Source organism: Peromyscus eremicus, chromosome 2 (assembly GCF_949786415.1).
Source record: "Peromyscus eremicus chromosome 2, PerEre_H2_v1, whole genome shotgun sequence".
Lineage (NCBI taxonomy): Eukaryota > Metazoa > Chordata > Mammalia > Rodentia > Cricetidae > Peromyscus > Peromyscus eremicus.
Window position 1 is genome coordinate 81,164,543 of NC_081417.1, and position 15,976 is coordinate 81,180,518.

Sequence of the window (15,976 nt, forward strand, 5' to 3'; positions counted from 1 at the left end):
ATGCTCTGCTCTCCACTTCCCCTACTTCTTTCTCTTGGCGAACTCTGGTGGATTTAGATCTCAGGTCTGGTGTTCCTTCCTTAGGTGTGTTTATCGCTCTAGCAATACCTAGAAGAAACACTTCCAAGGCAGAAGGATGCTCCAGAGCCTCACTGCTTGAGAGGTTTCCATTTGTATTAGTTTCTTTTTTTTTTTTTTCATTGCTGCAGCAATATGCCTGTCAAGAAGCAATTTCAGAAATGAAAGGTTTATATTCTTCTTTTTAGTTTCAGGGGACACATTCCATATGATAGGGAAGGCTTGGCAGCAAGAGAAGGCCATCTGGCTACATAACAACTGCAATCACTAATCAGAGAGCTAACAGGAAGAGGGACGGCCTATGAAATCCTAAGTCCCACCCCCCAGTGAACTGCTTCCTTCACTGAGATTTCATTTCCTAGGGTTCCCCAACCTTCTTTAACAGTACCACTGACTGGGGGCCAAGTGTTCAAACTCATGAGCCTATGAAGACTATTCCAACCACGGCCTGCTGGATCCATTGTTTCTGGGTCTGTGGTAAGGAAGAATATCATGATGGAAGCTCAGAAGAAATGTGGAATAAGGAGGGGGCGGGGCTAAGATATATCCTTCAAAGGCATGCCCAGTGGCCAAAATTTCCCATCTACATCTCACGTCCACTGTTGTACTATCCCTTAATAGTCTGTTCAAAGTATGAATCTGTCAATTGATTAAATTATTATTATTATCAATATTATTATTATCTAGTCATCAGTCCTCAAAGGCACATTGCCTTACGCCTTACTGTTCTTCTAGGTTTTGCCAACCAAGTCATGTTTATCAAGGCAGCATCAGGAGAGTCTTCCCTATCAGGTCCTCCAAAGCACCGCTCCGGAAGGCACAGAGCACAAAGGGCAGTGTCTACCTCTAATGGTGATGGTGTCTTGTAGATGTAACCAACCATCTTATTAAATAAGAAACACAGAACCAATGCAAAGAAGAAAGCCAAGAGGTCAGAGCTAAGAGCTAAAACCTTACCCTTCCTCCTGCGGTGGTCCTACTTCTCCGAAAGAGAGCTACTTCCTGTGTTAAAGTCTTTATATAGACTTTCTGTTCTGCCTTCTTATTGGTTGTAAACCCAACCACATGACCGCTTTGTCACTGCCTGTCTGTATAGACCTCCAGGTCTTCTATGGTTGGTATTGAGATTAAAGGCATGTGTATCCAATGCTGGCTGTATCCCTGAACACACAGAGACTTACCTAGCTCTGCTTACCAAATGCTGGGATTACAAGTATATACCACCACCGCCCGGCTTTCCTATGGCTTGCTAACAGCTCTGACTCCAGGGCAACTTTATTTATTAACATGCAAATCACATTTTAATACAAATAAAATATCACCATATACCTTCCACATGTGAGGAGGAGCTGTTGGGTTCACAGCCTCAACTCAGCAAACTGGACTGGGCGTTTGTGGCCCTTCCAGTAGAATATCCTGCGGTGGATGGTGGTCACAGACACCACTTAGGGGACCTTGTTGCTAAATACTATGGGGAAGTAAATCCCAGGGACCCTTTGTTTTATTAATACATTCTTGGTCAATAATGAAAGTTCCTCTGTGAGCATCTAATTGCCAACCAGGAGGACAAAGAAGTGTTTTCCCCGTGGCCTTTGTGATGGATGATAGGGTCCTTATCCACCGAAAAGTCTTCTAAATATAGACAGGAATTTGGACACAGGGAATCCGTTAAATGACAAATGGCCACTACAGAAAGAGAGAAGAGAGAAAATTGAGAATCTATAGGAGAATCATGGGATTAGCAGTGGCACCAAGCACCCAGGCAGCCCCAAGAGTGAGCCACCTGTCAGGGTCCCTGAGAAGTCTGAGCAAGGGAGTCTTCCAAAGGTGCCTGGCAGTAGAGCAGAGCCGCAGGGCCAGCGAAGCCCCCCAAGTCTGCAACTGTGCAGCAGCAGCATTTGAGGTCAGAAGGGGTAAATTCAGGAGGTCAGCTATCTGAACCTCAGTGGGGAAGAGAATTGTGTAGACAGGCAACTGGCCGTTGTTGAACTTTAGGAGAGGCTGTGTCAGCCTACAGTGATAACACAGAGATGGAGTGGAAAGCTAAGTTCCCTGACTTGCCCCCACCCTCTACTTCCCTTCAACATAATGCTGTTATCTCCCATTTACCATGCTCTACCAGAAGCTGGGAGGCTTTGGTATAGCTTACGCTAACAACCTTGGAGTTTTTAGTGTGGCATGGAATGGGGAGAAAGAAGAGAGTGGATGAGGTGAAGATCTTAGGGACAACGGACCCTGGATATTAATTTCCGTGGTGACTATGTCTGCTTCATATCAGTGGGACATGACCTTGAGTGCGGAGTGTAGTTTTAAGAGACTTTTCCAGATGGAGGCAGTCGCCTGAAAAAGCCACAGGGTCAGAGACTGAAGTGTGTGTTGGGCTTTGAACAATGTGGTCTCAGAAGCCTCTCTTAGCTAGCCTCCCTTTAAGGATACCCAAGCTCTCCACAAGGCTGTAACTAAGGACCCTTCTTTGATGTGGTCCCTGTACTAATGAGGATTTGATTCTTGTGTGGGTTCTAGGAGGCATCTTACTAGCTAGGTCTACCCACAGTCCTAAAGACAGATGGGATTTGGGCTTAGACTCTTCCAAGTCAGTGGCCAGCGGAGAGTTAAGCCTCCCACTTAAGGCCTGGTTGTTACAGGGAGCCGTTTATTTGGATTTGTGAAGCCAGGAGAATGTTGCTATGGCTGGGTCGCAGGTGATGGGTCTTATGATCTGGAACAGTAAATTGTGTATATAACATGACAGCATTTATTAAAGCAAGATAAACTCAGCAGCAGAAGATCTGGCTGGAGCCATGAATTCCTTTCATCCTGGCTTCTGAACCACCACATTCCATTTGAACGAGGCCCAGCAGCCCAAATACTTTCATTAAATAAGTCAATTTGCTGAGAATCTCTAAGATGATGAGCTAGGAATTGCCCTGCGCCTGGTTAGAAGGGAAATGTTGCTGCCCGTGATCCTGACTCACTGCCTTGCTGAGCAGGCACAGGCCTGCTGGGCTGGGTGGGGAGTGCAGGGTGGGGAATTCTGGGTGGGGAGTACATGGCACTACTAAGTGTCTGGGCTGAGTTTGGAGCTCCCTTCCTCTTAGGTCCTTCCTCTTAGGTAGAGGGAGAAGGAGACAGTCCAGGCATCTTTTCTAGATTTAAGAACTCAAGAGTGCCCAAAACACCGGACAGTTGAATTTCACTTACTCTTTTAATTTTCGACTAGAACTCTGTCCCTGTGGCACACCAAGAAACAAGAAGGAGAGTCTTTCATCGGGGCCGGGGAGGGAGCGGACACACCAGGGTCAAAGGCACCGGTTTACACAGAGTTCTAGTTGCTAATTGGGTAAGCAGCCACAGCCAAGCCTATGAGTCATCCCATAGAAACTCACAGTAGAGATAGCCCACACTTATCGCCTTAGTACATGCCAAACACCATGTTAGAGTTCTCCCATGGCCGCACTGTTTATTCTTCATGGAAACACTACGAAATATGAAGTGGGCATTTCATTCGCAGAATAAGAAATTGAGGCTCAGAGAAGTTAGGGGACTTAGGAATTAGAGTTTGGGAAGTGTGCCTGTGTTATCAATCCTTTCCTTACCATAGAATTTCTAGGCTGCACTGGAAAATAGGCATCACAGTGTCTTTAAAGCACAAATCATAACTAAAGAAAAAAAATACAAATCGTTAAAATGCCAAGCATGAAGCTCGAGCCTAGCGTGTAAATTCTTTCAGCCTTGTTACAGTTTTGTTTACTCCCCTCTCTACCCCTTGTCTCCCCTGTCCTCATCCTTGGCAACTGAGCACTGGCCTCCCTTCCGTCCCCTTTCCAACATTCCTCTCTTTGTTCTGATACGCTGCTTTTGGTGCAATTCAGACTTGACAACGAAAATCAAAAGGGCAGACGAAACTCGAAAGTACTTGTGCTTTTATTAAAAAAAAATACAATCAGGTACTGTCCAGATGCATTTGGGAAGGGAACATCTCTTAAAAAGTCCTCAGTTTTCATCATTACCGTCACCATTATTATATTAATAATATTAATATCCTTGAAGTTTAGACAGTACTTTCCTGGCTTCAGTTGTATGAAATGTACAAACAACAGGGGGTAAGGGGTAACGTCCAATGACCACGTTTTTAATCTGTGCTACCCCATTCAATAACAATTAATTATACAGCTTTGTGTAAAATGTGGCTGGTTCTAAAAATGACTACATCCACTGTATAGCCAGCCTACCCCTCTCCCATTCCCAGAACCACCCAAGAGAAGTAAAAAAAAAAAATCACTGTGTTGCTGTCACTGGAAGACTTTGCTCAATCAAACAGCAAAGCAGAAACTGGTTGCAGACTGTTGTCTTTGGTGCAAAGGAAGTAACTGCAGAGGGCCTATGCCAGTGCCTCAGTGATCTGTCGTCCGATTGGACACCCACCAAATGCCCAGCGGTAGCTTGACTGTTGGACTGATTGTGTTGATGCTTTGGTAAAGTCCTTTCCTTTCTCTGGGCCTCATTCCTCTCTCACCCAGTTGTTCCTGGAAGTTATGCTCGCTTCCGCCTGCCTTCGAGATTTCGGAAGCTGCTGGGTCTCAGCTTCATCTCAGCAAACTGGATGGAGTACTCGTGGCCCTTCCAATGGAACCAGTTAACACCCTGCAAAAAACCAGAGACCACAGGGGTGGTTTGCATTTGGAAACAGATTTGTGGATCATCACCATTTAGTTATCCAAACAAAAAGAGTTTTATTTCAGCTTATAATTGCTTTGTATTTCACAGGCAGCCGCCTCTTGACTCTTATCTTTGCTGGTCTGTGCTGTGAAAACTTTCAAAAGGGCGGGCCGAATCTAAACTAACTCTCTACCCATAGTTAGAGTCATTCAGAGTTGACATTCACACACATGAGTATGCACTTGTATGAGAGACAAAGGGCCTTCAACAAGTGATCAAGGCCTGCGGGCCTCAGTTTTACTACATGTAATTTGTCTTTCTTGAGATACAGTACTATCAACCTTGCAAGAAGATCCTTGAAGGTTAAATGAGTTTGTAGACATGCTGTCACAGTGCTGGGACTTTATAGAATAAGTTTTATGTACCTCACCTCAAGGAAACACATATATCTTTGAGATGTTGCCAAAGATTTTTCTATAAGACAATATTTGTACCCAGGCTTCTGATTCCACATATGGCTCCTTAATGGGGTCTAGAGACAGTTGGGTCTGCCCTCAAGAACATGTAGGGGCTGTTCCAGGCTAAATCACCACAGCTTCAGGCTGTATTTCTGGAAGCCACCACCCCTTGCCACTGACCTTTCTCCCATGCAAATGGAGTAGAGCTACAAGGAACGTGTCCACAGACAAAGTAATTACTAGTGAGATGAGAGAAATTATGAGTTTTTTTTTAGTTTGATTCTAACTTTTGACATTTGGTGGTAGGAGGCCATCTGTCTCTGAGTCCGAAGTGGGTGGGATCTGAGAATGACTGGTTCATTTCATGCATAAATGTACTTGCAACCATTCAGTTATAGTAAGGTCCTGTAATCTGACTGCTTGTTCCACCTGCTGACCTTCTCTTTCTTCTCATAAAAGTTCAAGGCTGGCTAGAAGCCAAGAATCCTTGTATAGAGGAGGAATCTGAAGCTGGAGAGGGAAAGAGACCTCACAGAGGCCACGTGGCAGTCTGAGCAGAGCGAGACATAGCTCTGAGCTCATGTGGGCTCTTTGTGACCTTGCATGCCTTCTTTGCTTTGAAAATTAGATGGAAGGAGACTAAATGACATGGTCTTGTTTGACCTGAAGTTTTGTGTTTTGTTACAGAGTAATCTGTGTCATACTGGTGTTAGGGGACAAGGCAATGAGATAGATAGAACCAAAGATTGATGTAAAGAGGTGTTCTTCTATTCTTGCTTCTTCTGTAACAGAAACGAAAAACCACTCCCTGATTCTCTCATAGGGTGAAGATTATGAGTGCAGGAGATACAGAAGATTGGAGAGCTTGAGAAGTGTTTGATGTTATATCAAGGTAGGATCTATGTTTAAGCTCATGGGTATCGTTCTCTAGTATCTAGTTGACTAAGTCATAAACATATTGAAAAAATGATTAATAAAAACTAGCAGCCCCTAGTACCTGCTGCATGTCAAGAATTACCTGTGGAGCTTATCCCAAAACACCCTACTCCCCAATCAAGAGCAACAAAAACACAAGCACTCTGGAGGCTGCTATGCCACACCCTACCTGACAGCAAATCTAAAAGCTTGGGATGGTAACATGTAACCTGGGCTATCGTATTTTTATAAAGCCACTGGGATCTTGATGGACAGACCTGGTTAGGGTTAAGCATAATGTGACCTAGAGACCATGCTTTTCTGAGTTTGGTTCCTTCACTTGTTTCTAAATAGCTTAAAAGTTTGTGATGGTGGGAGTTGCACCAGAGTTATACGGGGTTCAGGGAAAAACCTGGGTGCTTAGGCATACAGAGGTTTAGGTATGCTTCCCAAATCAGGAGACTCACCTCTCACAGGGTGTTGGCACCTTTGTAAAACAAAGGGGATTTGAAGTTCATGCCTTCATCCAAGATCTTTCTTGGGACTATGAAGATGCTTGTGGGCCTAAGCTCTGCTAGGGTCTACATCACCCCTGCTTCCCTGGAATAGCGTTCACTGTCATCAGCTTTATAGAGTTCCAACAGTAATTTTATTTGAGGGGAAATTCTAAATTTGTGACCTATTCGGACAGTGGTCAGCTCCCCTTGGGCTCTTCAGGAGTTAATATGTGCTGTTTTATCTTAGCTGATCTGCCGTGCCATTGAGATTTCTCACTGTGTTGAAAGATAACACGTTTTCTAATTGAAGTGTCCTTCCCTCACCCCAGCCTTGTCAGCTGTGAGCTGTCACAGACTACTCACCTGACTGTGGTTATTGTCCCCATATCTGCCCATCAGGTTGACACGATGACAGTTCTTATACCAGAAAGCTCCTTTGTAGGACAGAGCGCAGTTGGTGATGGCCGAGTCTGTGTCCTTGTCATAGGTGGAGAAGGATCTGCCATTGTGGTAGTTCATGGAGTCACCTGATTGAGAGCAGAAGAGAGAATAAAGACACCCCCCAAATCACAGCTGAACTATCACCCAAAGTTGTGAAGGGGGGAACCAAAGGTGACTACTGAAAGACCCATGGGTATGCTGGCACTGAACCTCAGATCCAGAATGAGGATTGAAGCATGGGACGTGGGTGTCACCCTCAACACTTATCTCTGGCAAAAAGCACTGTCCTATTGTAAGAAAGAAGGCTGTAGGTGGCTCTGGAAGGTTCCATTCAAGTTCAAGGCAAGTGTCCTTCTAAGCCTCAGTTTACTCATTTATAAAATACAGCCATCCCATGGATTCTGTCTGCCTCACAGTGCTGTTTGAACGCTGGATGTGATAATTTTTCTGGACAGGGAGACTGGCATGCAAACAGCCAGGGCTGTTGTTTATGACTTGTCTACATTTTCTTTGCATAAAGACCGAGGAAAACAAGGTGAGAAATTTTCATTTAATAATGATGCGTGAGTCAGGCATGGTGGTGAACATCTGTAATCCCAGCATGAAAATGGGGTGGGTTAAGGCAGGAAGCACACATGTTTGAGGCCAGCATGGGCTACGTAGTGAGACCCTGTGCCAATAAACAAAACAAAAATAGTAACAGTAGGCTTGTCCCTCATATACAAACATATCTGGATACAGTCGTAATTAAGACCTTCAGTCTCTAAATATTGTCAGATAGTCTGGGTATTACATAATCATTTTATAAAAGTGTTTACCAGGCTGGTGTTATCTGATTGTCACACAAGAACCTCATTTTCATATAGTGCTGCTTGGGAATTTTGTCTGGGTCCTCCTTACTCCTAAGCCGTTCAGCTCTGTGCAGACATTCTAAGACATCCAGGTATTTGATGCTGAGATCTTGCAGCAAGCTGTCAAAGGACCCCAGGAGTCTTTTTATCTGAAGATGTCACCCACAGCATACAGAGAGCAAGTAGATATTGATGACTATTCCTGTGAGGCACTACCACCAAAGCATGTAGGAAGAGGATGCCCTGAGTGAAGGGAAAGGCAGTGTTCTCCTTCATCAGAGAGGTAAAGAGTGGACACAGGCCACATTCTTGTTGGTTGGTGGATTTTCTTGCCATGTAACAAGATCCTTCCTTCCTGAATCGATCTCAACCAAAGGGGTATTTATTGTCAGGTGAGAAAGCGTCAGATTTTCTTGAGGCATGTAAGCACTAAAATAATTTCCACCCCTGTCTATTTCTCTTCCTTCCTACCAAATTGCCTCTCAAAGGAGCTTTGTGCCCTTTTCCACCACAGCCTGGCTTTGACACCCATTAGTCAAGGGTGAAGACTTTTCCCTTTCTAGAAGGGCTCTCAGAGGGGTTGCAAATCTGTCTCCTGTTTTCATAAGCATAAAATAAAACCACCCAGAGAGGCCATGGCTTACATGAGGTGGTCTGTATCCTTGACCCGGCCCCTGCTTGTTACCACTGCTCACCACAGGCATGCATGTGTGTGCATGTGCGCACACACACACACACACACACACACACACACACACACACACACATACTCCTTTGTGAGTTGTTGCATCTTGGGCAAATCCTTGAGTTTTCCCAAGCCACTTTCCTCATCTTTATATCATTTTCCTAAAAGACGTTTGTGAGGATTCAATGGGAGTTGGGGGCAGCCCAGTTGAAAATGCCTGCAAAGGAGGGTAGGTGCCACCTCATAGCCTTGCTAAGAATGGCTTCCTTATTTGTCACTGCTCTAATGTGGAACCAGAAACCTACACAAAGGCCACTTCAAGTCAAAGCCATTTTCAAAAGTAGTGTTATGATCTAAGTGAAGAAGGAAAGGTCATTTGACAGTCAAGAGTCTAGCCATGTCAGAAACAGTCTAGGCATCACCAGGGAAACTTCCCAGAAACACAGTATCTCAATGACTCCCCCTGAACATCTGGTTACATCAGAACTTGCACATTAGCAGATCCTCAGAGACATCACATGGCTATCACAGAGAATCCTGAGGAGGCTCTGGTGAAGATGGAGGCCTTTGAAAGACCATTTCCCTATCACTCTATAACTATTAACTACAAAGGGACAAGAAACATATTTTTTGTTTTGTTTTGTTTTTTTGAGACAGGGTTTTTCTGTGTAGCTTTGGCGCCTTTCCTGGAACTCACTCTGTAGCCCAGGCTGGCCTCAAACTCACGGAGACCCACCTGCCTCTGCCTCCCGAGTGCTGGGATTAAAGGGGTGCACCACCACTGCCAGGCAGAAACACATTTTTTTAAAAGATGAGTCATTATAACTCAACCATAGTTGACATGATTCCTGACCTACTTTACATCTCAGAGATGGATGCTAAAGATGTTGGCCCTGACCCTTTTAATGATAGCTTTTCTGGATTAGCATCCAGAAGACATTCAAACATCTGTCAATTCAAGTTAAGTGGATGGGTGAGGAAGGGAAGACATGAAGGAATGGTGACTGAAGGAATCCACAGGACTTCATTCCTTCATGAGAGAATCCCAGGACTTCAGTGTGGCTACCCCATACCTGCTGTTCCGCTGTATCCTTCTACCTTCAGCTTGTAGCGACTCTTGGCATCTCCCACACTGAACCTGTCATACACAGCAAAGGCCGACTCCCCATGGTCCTGTAGGTCCACCCGGAGCTCATACTCCCCTTGGGCTGTGATTTTGCTCAGATTATCCAGTCCTGTGGATAGCAAACAAGGGTTGATAAGGAAGCACGGGTAACCAAGGCAGCAGGGAAACATTCAACAGTGGGACATGTCACACAGACTTGGGCTTGAAACCTTCTCTGTTTGCTGATATGATGCCAGGCAAAACAAATGTCATGTTTCTGATCCTCAAAAGAAAATATTCAACACATTTTCTTGTCAACATCCTATTGTATTGGGAAGATCAAAGATGATAAGCCTAGGGACCTGACTTATACACTTTAAGATTCCTGTTTAATGTGAAGCAATGGGTAACACTGGGTTGGGAAGTCTCAGGCTCAGGCAGACAATGGTGCAGAGAACAATGTTCTATGCAGGTAGCTTGCTGGAAAGTGTCCATGATGGATGATGGCACTATGGGCTTGGATAGTTTGAATTACAGTGTATTTGTGACATTGGAGAGATTATCATAGATAAACCATACAACCTCCTTAAGGATCTGTTTCCTCATTAGCAAGATGGGAATTCTCCTCTTTGCAGGGATGTTCTGGGTAAGAGATTATGACCATGAGACTCATCTCAGTGTCTGGAGCTCAAGAGGGAAGCTGGCCATGGCAACAGTGAAGTTGGTTTCATAACTAGTTTAGTGTCTGACTTAATGCTAGGTTGATCCACAGGGCCTGGCTTGATAACACTTTTATTTTTATGACCTAGAGTAGCTAATTATCCCAACACTCTGTGTCTCCCACAAAAACGTTTTTTCCTTCTAATCCTTTCCTTTCCCCATTGGTCACTACAGTAGGACAAGTAACCAGGAAGACAGAAATAGGCATGTCTGACACAAACTTTCAGGGCTGCATTACCAAGCCAGAATTCTTCTCTGCGGTCCCCAAACCCAGCGGCATAGGCCTTCCAGTTTCGATAGAAGTCCTCACGTCCATTTTTGCGTCTCAGGAAAACCTACAACATAATGCATGTGGGCACACTTAAATGATGGAAGGGAAGAGAAGATGTCTTTCTGGAAGGAGAAACACCAGACTGTGGGAAGAGCACCCATCTCCAGCTCTGTTCACTGCTTGTTTGCCTTGTGACTTTGGACACATCATGCTGTCCCCCACCTGCCCTGAGTTTCAGTGTTCTGAAAACTAGGGACTGAAAGTACTACTCAGTTCTGGTAACAGTGATACATCATTGCCTCTCATTAGTCTTCATGATACATCACACTGATGTTGACAATGCAGGAGAGGTTGGGGGAAATGACCTACAAACAAGGTTTATTAATAGAAGAATATATCCTATACAGCCAATATGGTCATGGGATTGAAATAAACCCTGAAATTCTTAACACATGCCTGATAGAGAGTAACTACTCAGCTAGTGCTGGTGAATGTAAGTAGTAGGTTTGATTGTCATTGTCTCTCATCAAAATTGTTTGAGAATGGACAGAATAGATAAATTAGAAAACAATGATTTCCTATGCTACTCTGTTTAACCCCCAGTTCTTTCCTCCTCTCTTCATTCTTCCACCATCCTACCCCACTTCTCTCTCTTTTATTCTGTCAGGGTCTCAATGGCTTCAAACCGACATTTCAGGATGACCTGAAACTCCTGATCCTTCTGTCTCTACCTCCTGAGTACAAGGAAACATTTACCTACCATGCTTGGCTTTGTGCAGTGCTCAGAACTTTGTACATTCCAGGCAAGCAATCTACTATCTCAACTGTATCTCCAGCCTTTGCTTTTTATTTAAATAGACAGTTATGGGGGGGGGGGCTTCTATGTGACAGGGACTATCTTGCAATATCTTATGTATGTATATGTCAGAGTGCACAGTGAAAAGGATATTCTCCATTTCCCCCCACCCAAGCCCCTGTCTAAAAGCTCTGGAATCTACTGTGGTACTTACAATCCATCCACCTCCATCAGAGGTCATATCACAGTAGACTTCCAGTGCTTGGCTCTTGTCACCATTTATGTAGATGGTGTAGAGGCCAGAGGTGGTGTCGCCATTCAACATTGCTTGAGAGCAGTCCCTGGGGAATGGGTACAGGAGTCCAACTGCAGGATGAAGAGAAAGAGTAACTCTGGGAGCAGAGGGAGGGGGAGGGTACTGTCAGAACAGACTGCAGCTCAGCTGTGCAGTGTTCAGGTTCCTATAGGCAAACAGCTCTTGCTTCTCTAAGCCTGTGCTCCTTCACGCTGAAGGAGAGGGAGTGTATATTAAACTCAACAGTACAAGAGCCATAAACTGGGCTAGGAATTCAAATATAACACCTCATCTTCCCAAATGAAGTACTTGTGAAGAAGGGATAGTTTTTGATCACATCATAGAGATGAAAACACTAAGGCTCATGGAGTGTAGATGACTTCTAAGCTATATCCAGCAGGTAACAGAGATAAGAACTGTATCAAGTTAGCTTCCCCCTTGCCTTCCAGCAGGATATCTGTAACCTTTTGCATACATACACGTTCTTCCGGCTTACAAACACTAGTAGGGAATTGATACATTTTAGAGATCTTTGTTTGAAAAATGGAGCAAAGAAGTTGAAGAGGAAGTGGAAGGTTGATTCACTGCCACAGGGTCGGTCTTGTTCCTCCATGGACCCCTTACTTGTGGTAAAGATGGTTTGGATCAGCCTGCTCCTTAGGGATCCATTCAGTGCTTGGATCCTCACTGTGTAGTGGGTGGATGGACTCAGGTCTGCCAGGCTGTAGGAGGTGGTATCCGGTCCCACAATGACTTCCTGTGGGCAGGAGAAAAGATCATTTTGGTGCCAGATAGTCTCATGGTAGGGATGTCCTCTTTCACTGACCCATGCAATCATCTATTCACTCAACAAAAATCCACTCAGTACCTACTACATGCCAGATTCCATGTGGAATGACAGAGATAGGAGGAATGCTGCATGAGTAAAGGTTCTGGGGCCAGAAAGGTAGAGAAAGTTAAAATAGCATAGCAGCTATACTTTGCTTCAGCCTCACTTAGTTTAAGATGCGGGGGCAGGGGGTAATGAAAATGGGCAAAGAAGGATTACAAAACACCTTTAATGGGATGCTATGCAGTTTGGAGTTTATCCTTACAAGGAATGAGGGCAGGGAGTGTCAAAGGTTTTTGCATAGGCTTAAACTGTTGATGCTTAAGAAGCTTAAGCTGATGGTAAGGTGAACTGCACAAGGGGCAAGAGACATTGAGACCATTTAGGTCAGCAATTCCTAAAGTGGATTCACTCTTTATCACAGCTTTACCTTAGCCCAGGCTAGCTGAATTATCACAGGGTGGGGAGGCAGATGTATATCTAGGAAGCTAGGAGTCACTCTTAGGAGCTCTTGAGTCAGAAGATAATGGTGATAGCCCAGTAGGTGGGACAGGATGTAGGCTTGAACTGACCCAAGAAGGAGAGATGTGTGACCCACGCTACACTTGTGGCTGGTCCCTGGGTTGCTGTCCAGTTTGGTGACTGAGCTCAGTTTGTAGAAGATCCACTTTGTATGATCCTCACTAGGTTCCAATTCTTATTAGCAGATGACCTTGGTGGCTGAGACTGGAATCCAACCTCCATCCTGGCAGCCAAACGCAACTCCTCTCTACAATCCATTGGCATAGCTAGTTGTGTTTAGTCACTAATAGTTCACTGTGGAAGTCCTGGAAGGTTCTCTCACTTCCTAGGAACTAGGGGAGTATGCTATTCATGTTTTTATGATATGGGAATTGAATTTCACAGAAGCTGAGACACTTGTTCCCAATTCATAATTTGTTGGTGGTAGAGGATGCTGTTACATTCTTTGGGTCTCCTAACACCTTATCCATGATTCATAGGTGTTCACTGAATCCTAGTGACCCAGTGACCTTTGTGTGGATCTCAGATCTGGTCCTTGGGGAGGGATCAACTTTCAGGTACAAAGCCAGGCTCATTTAACTGCCTGAGGATAGAGTTGCACTCTGTTCTATGCTTCTGTGTTCAGTCTTCTAAGTGACTAGGATAGCCTGAAATGAGACTCATGATTCAGGGAAGTATGATCCTAGAACCCCAGACCTGGAGAAGACCTCAGGACTGGGAGTGCATTGTACTTATCTTAAAGGTATGAACAGGGACAACACGAAGATAAGGAGCCAGCTTCAGTTCATACCGTGAAATTGTTCATTGTATACCAACACCAGAAAGGCTGCGAGGTAACTAGAAATGTGTTTATTTCTGGTTAAACATGGAAGATTGAGAATATCAATATGCCTCTACTTGTTCTTCATACCTGCTAAAATGTGAGTCAAGTATAAGGGATGAAACTGCATAAGTGAGGGAGAGGGGGGAGAGATAGAAACAAGGAGATCCTATGAACCTTGCAGGGCAGAAGGTAGGTAGTAGAACAGACAGTTCCTGCAGGGCCAGAGCAGAGAGAGTTAGGGACTAACTGGAGGGCAGAACCACCAGAGGCTGGCTGACATACACTGAAGCATCCAGCAAGTTCCTGATGCATGTGTATAACAGCACAGCTGCCTTTGCAGGCTGTGTGGGATGCGACTCAACAAAAGTTTAGTAAGTTAAAGCTTTGCATGAGAAATCGTTAGATTTCCCGTTCTCCCAGTCCCCTCCCAGGACAGATGCAAGGGTGAGGATCACTCTCTAGAGCATCTGTGTTAGAGTGGAGGCTCTAGACTCACATCTACCAGGAAGAGCTGGTGAGGAGGTCAAGATACCACACTGGAAGTCCAAGATCAAGTGAAACTTGTGCACAGTAAGAACTCAAGCTCTATGGGGTGACCCCACAAATTGCCAGGGACACAGCTGATCTCTATCTTGAACCTCAACATTGACAAATCCTTATGTGCAGCTCAACTGTCTAATCAGCTTTTTCCTTCTTGGCTTAAGTATGAAAGGATAAACAAGGACCAATAGACACTGGGAAGAAGTTTCTAGCATGAAGAAGGGAGACCAGACCAAACCACACCAGATGAAACCGCAGCAACAAAAGTAATGAAATTTGGAAGAACCATGATATGAGCTGTAGACTACAACAGCAGAAATGTCTATTTCTCAGCTAAAGTGAAGCTGATACACAGAACATAAATGAGAAACTGGGCAAAGCTAAGTATGAACAGAGTAAGTAAGCTAGCTTAGAAATACAGAAAAGTTCACGGGGGAGAGAACATAGGTAATATTAACAATAGATGTGGCTGGTATTAACAAGTGACATCGCAAGGGTGCGGTGGGATGCATCATAGAAGGTCAGGTGGTGACACTGTACATGGCAAAGATACAAAAGATGCCGTTGGTGTTTTCCCCATGAGACATTAAATGACCTTGAGCCCAACTCCTAGAATATTAAGTCTTATAAAACACTGCTGTTGATCTTGGCTGCCTCTCAGATAACTTGGGTATGGTTAAAGTGAGAGAGGAGAGAGAGAGCATGACTCACAAGGTCCGGTACCATATCCAGTCTCTACTAGTTTATTCTAGATCCCTAGTTGCATTGGACTGGAGAAATAGCACCAGGTAGTTCTTTCCTACTTTGACAAGTATGCAGATGTTTTGCACAGCAATGTGTGATTTACAGATACCTTGACTGCACCGTCCAGAGATTCATAGACCAGGAGGTAACCAGTGACTGATGCCCGGGGAGGTCTCCAGGTGAGGAGGGCAGTTTCCGACTGAACCTCAGTAGCAGCCAAGTCTCTTGGGGAATCGAGGTCTGGAGAAGACAGTGTGTAGCAAGTGAGTCAGCAGATGTAGAGGAGAGGTCAGAAGGAAACTGGGCTCAAATCCCTTTCCTAACTTTGAACATGACCTTGCGCGAGAAGAGTCCTCCTTGACTGTAGATGAGGAAGTTGAACCCACAGTCTCCAAAGTTGGAGTTTATATGAGTCCTATCACCCCAAGTGCTCAAAAACACAATATGTTCCTGGTTGGTTTTGGTTGGATTTGAGGGAGAAAGATAGAGCTGTGAAGATCATTACTGACTCCTTGTTTCTAACTGAGAGGACTGAGGAATACTAATATTGGCTCTCACCCCAACAGAAGGGACAATCCATTACTTCCCCAAATTTTATATAATGATCTCAATACATAAATCCCAATGAACATCTAAGAAAACTAGCCTGAAAACTTCTTAAAAACTCTTTTCCTGCCTGGCGCATGGATCATTAAATGCTGGGTTTAGGGCCAGTAGAGAGTGTTTTTCCATTTAAAAAACCTTCCT

The 15,976-nt window shown here is 44.5% G+C and overlaps 1 protein-coding gene across 3 annotated transcripts in view; it reads right to left on the reverse strand.

Moving 5' to 3' along the window:
* Positions 1 to 3,984: 3,984 nt before the first annotated feature.
* Positions 3,985 to 15,976, reverse strand: part of Tnc (tenascin C) — a 65,357-nt gene continuing 53,365 nt past the window's right edge. For all 3 annotated transcript variants that reach the window (XM_059254458.1, XM_059254459.1, XM_059254460.1), the window contains 7 exons: positions 15,339 to 15,469; positions 12,396 to 12,528; positions 11,691 to 11,842; positions 10,648 to 10,744; positions 9,658 to 9,819; positions 6,971 to 7,134; positions 3,985 to 4,722 (listed from right to left, as the gene is read on the reverse strand). In XM_059254458.1, coding sequence (XP_059110441.1) covers positions 4,612 to 4,722; positions 6,971 to 7,134; positions 9,658 to 9,819; positions 10,648 to 10,744; positions 11,691 to 11,842; positions 12,396 to 12,528; positions 15,339 to 15,469 — 950 coding nt within the window. In that variant the 3' untranslated portion in view covers positions 3,985 to 4,611. The remainder of the gene's footprint in view (positions 4,723 to 6,970; positions 7,135 to 9,657; positions 9,820 to 10,647; positions 10,745 to 11,690; positions 11,843 to 12,395; positions 12,529 to 15,338; positions 15,470 to 15,976) is intronic.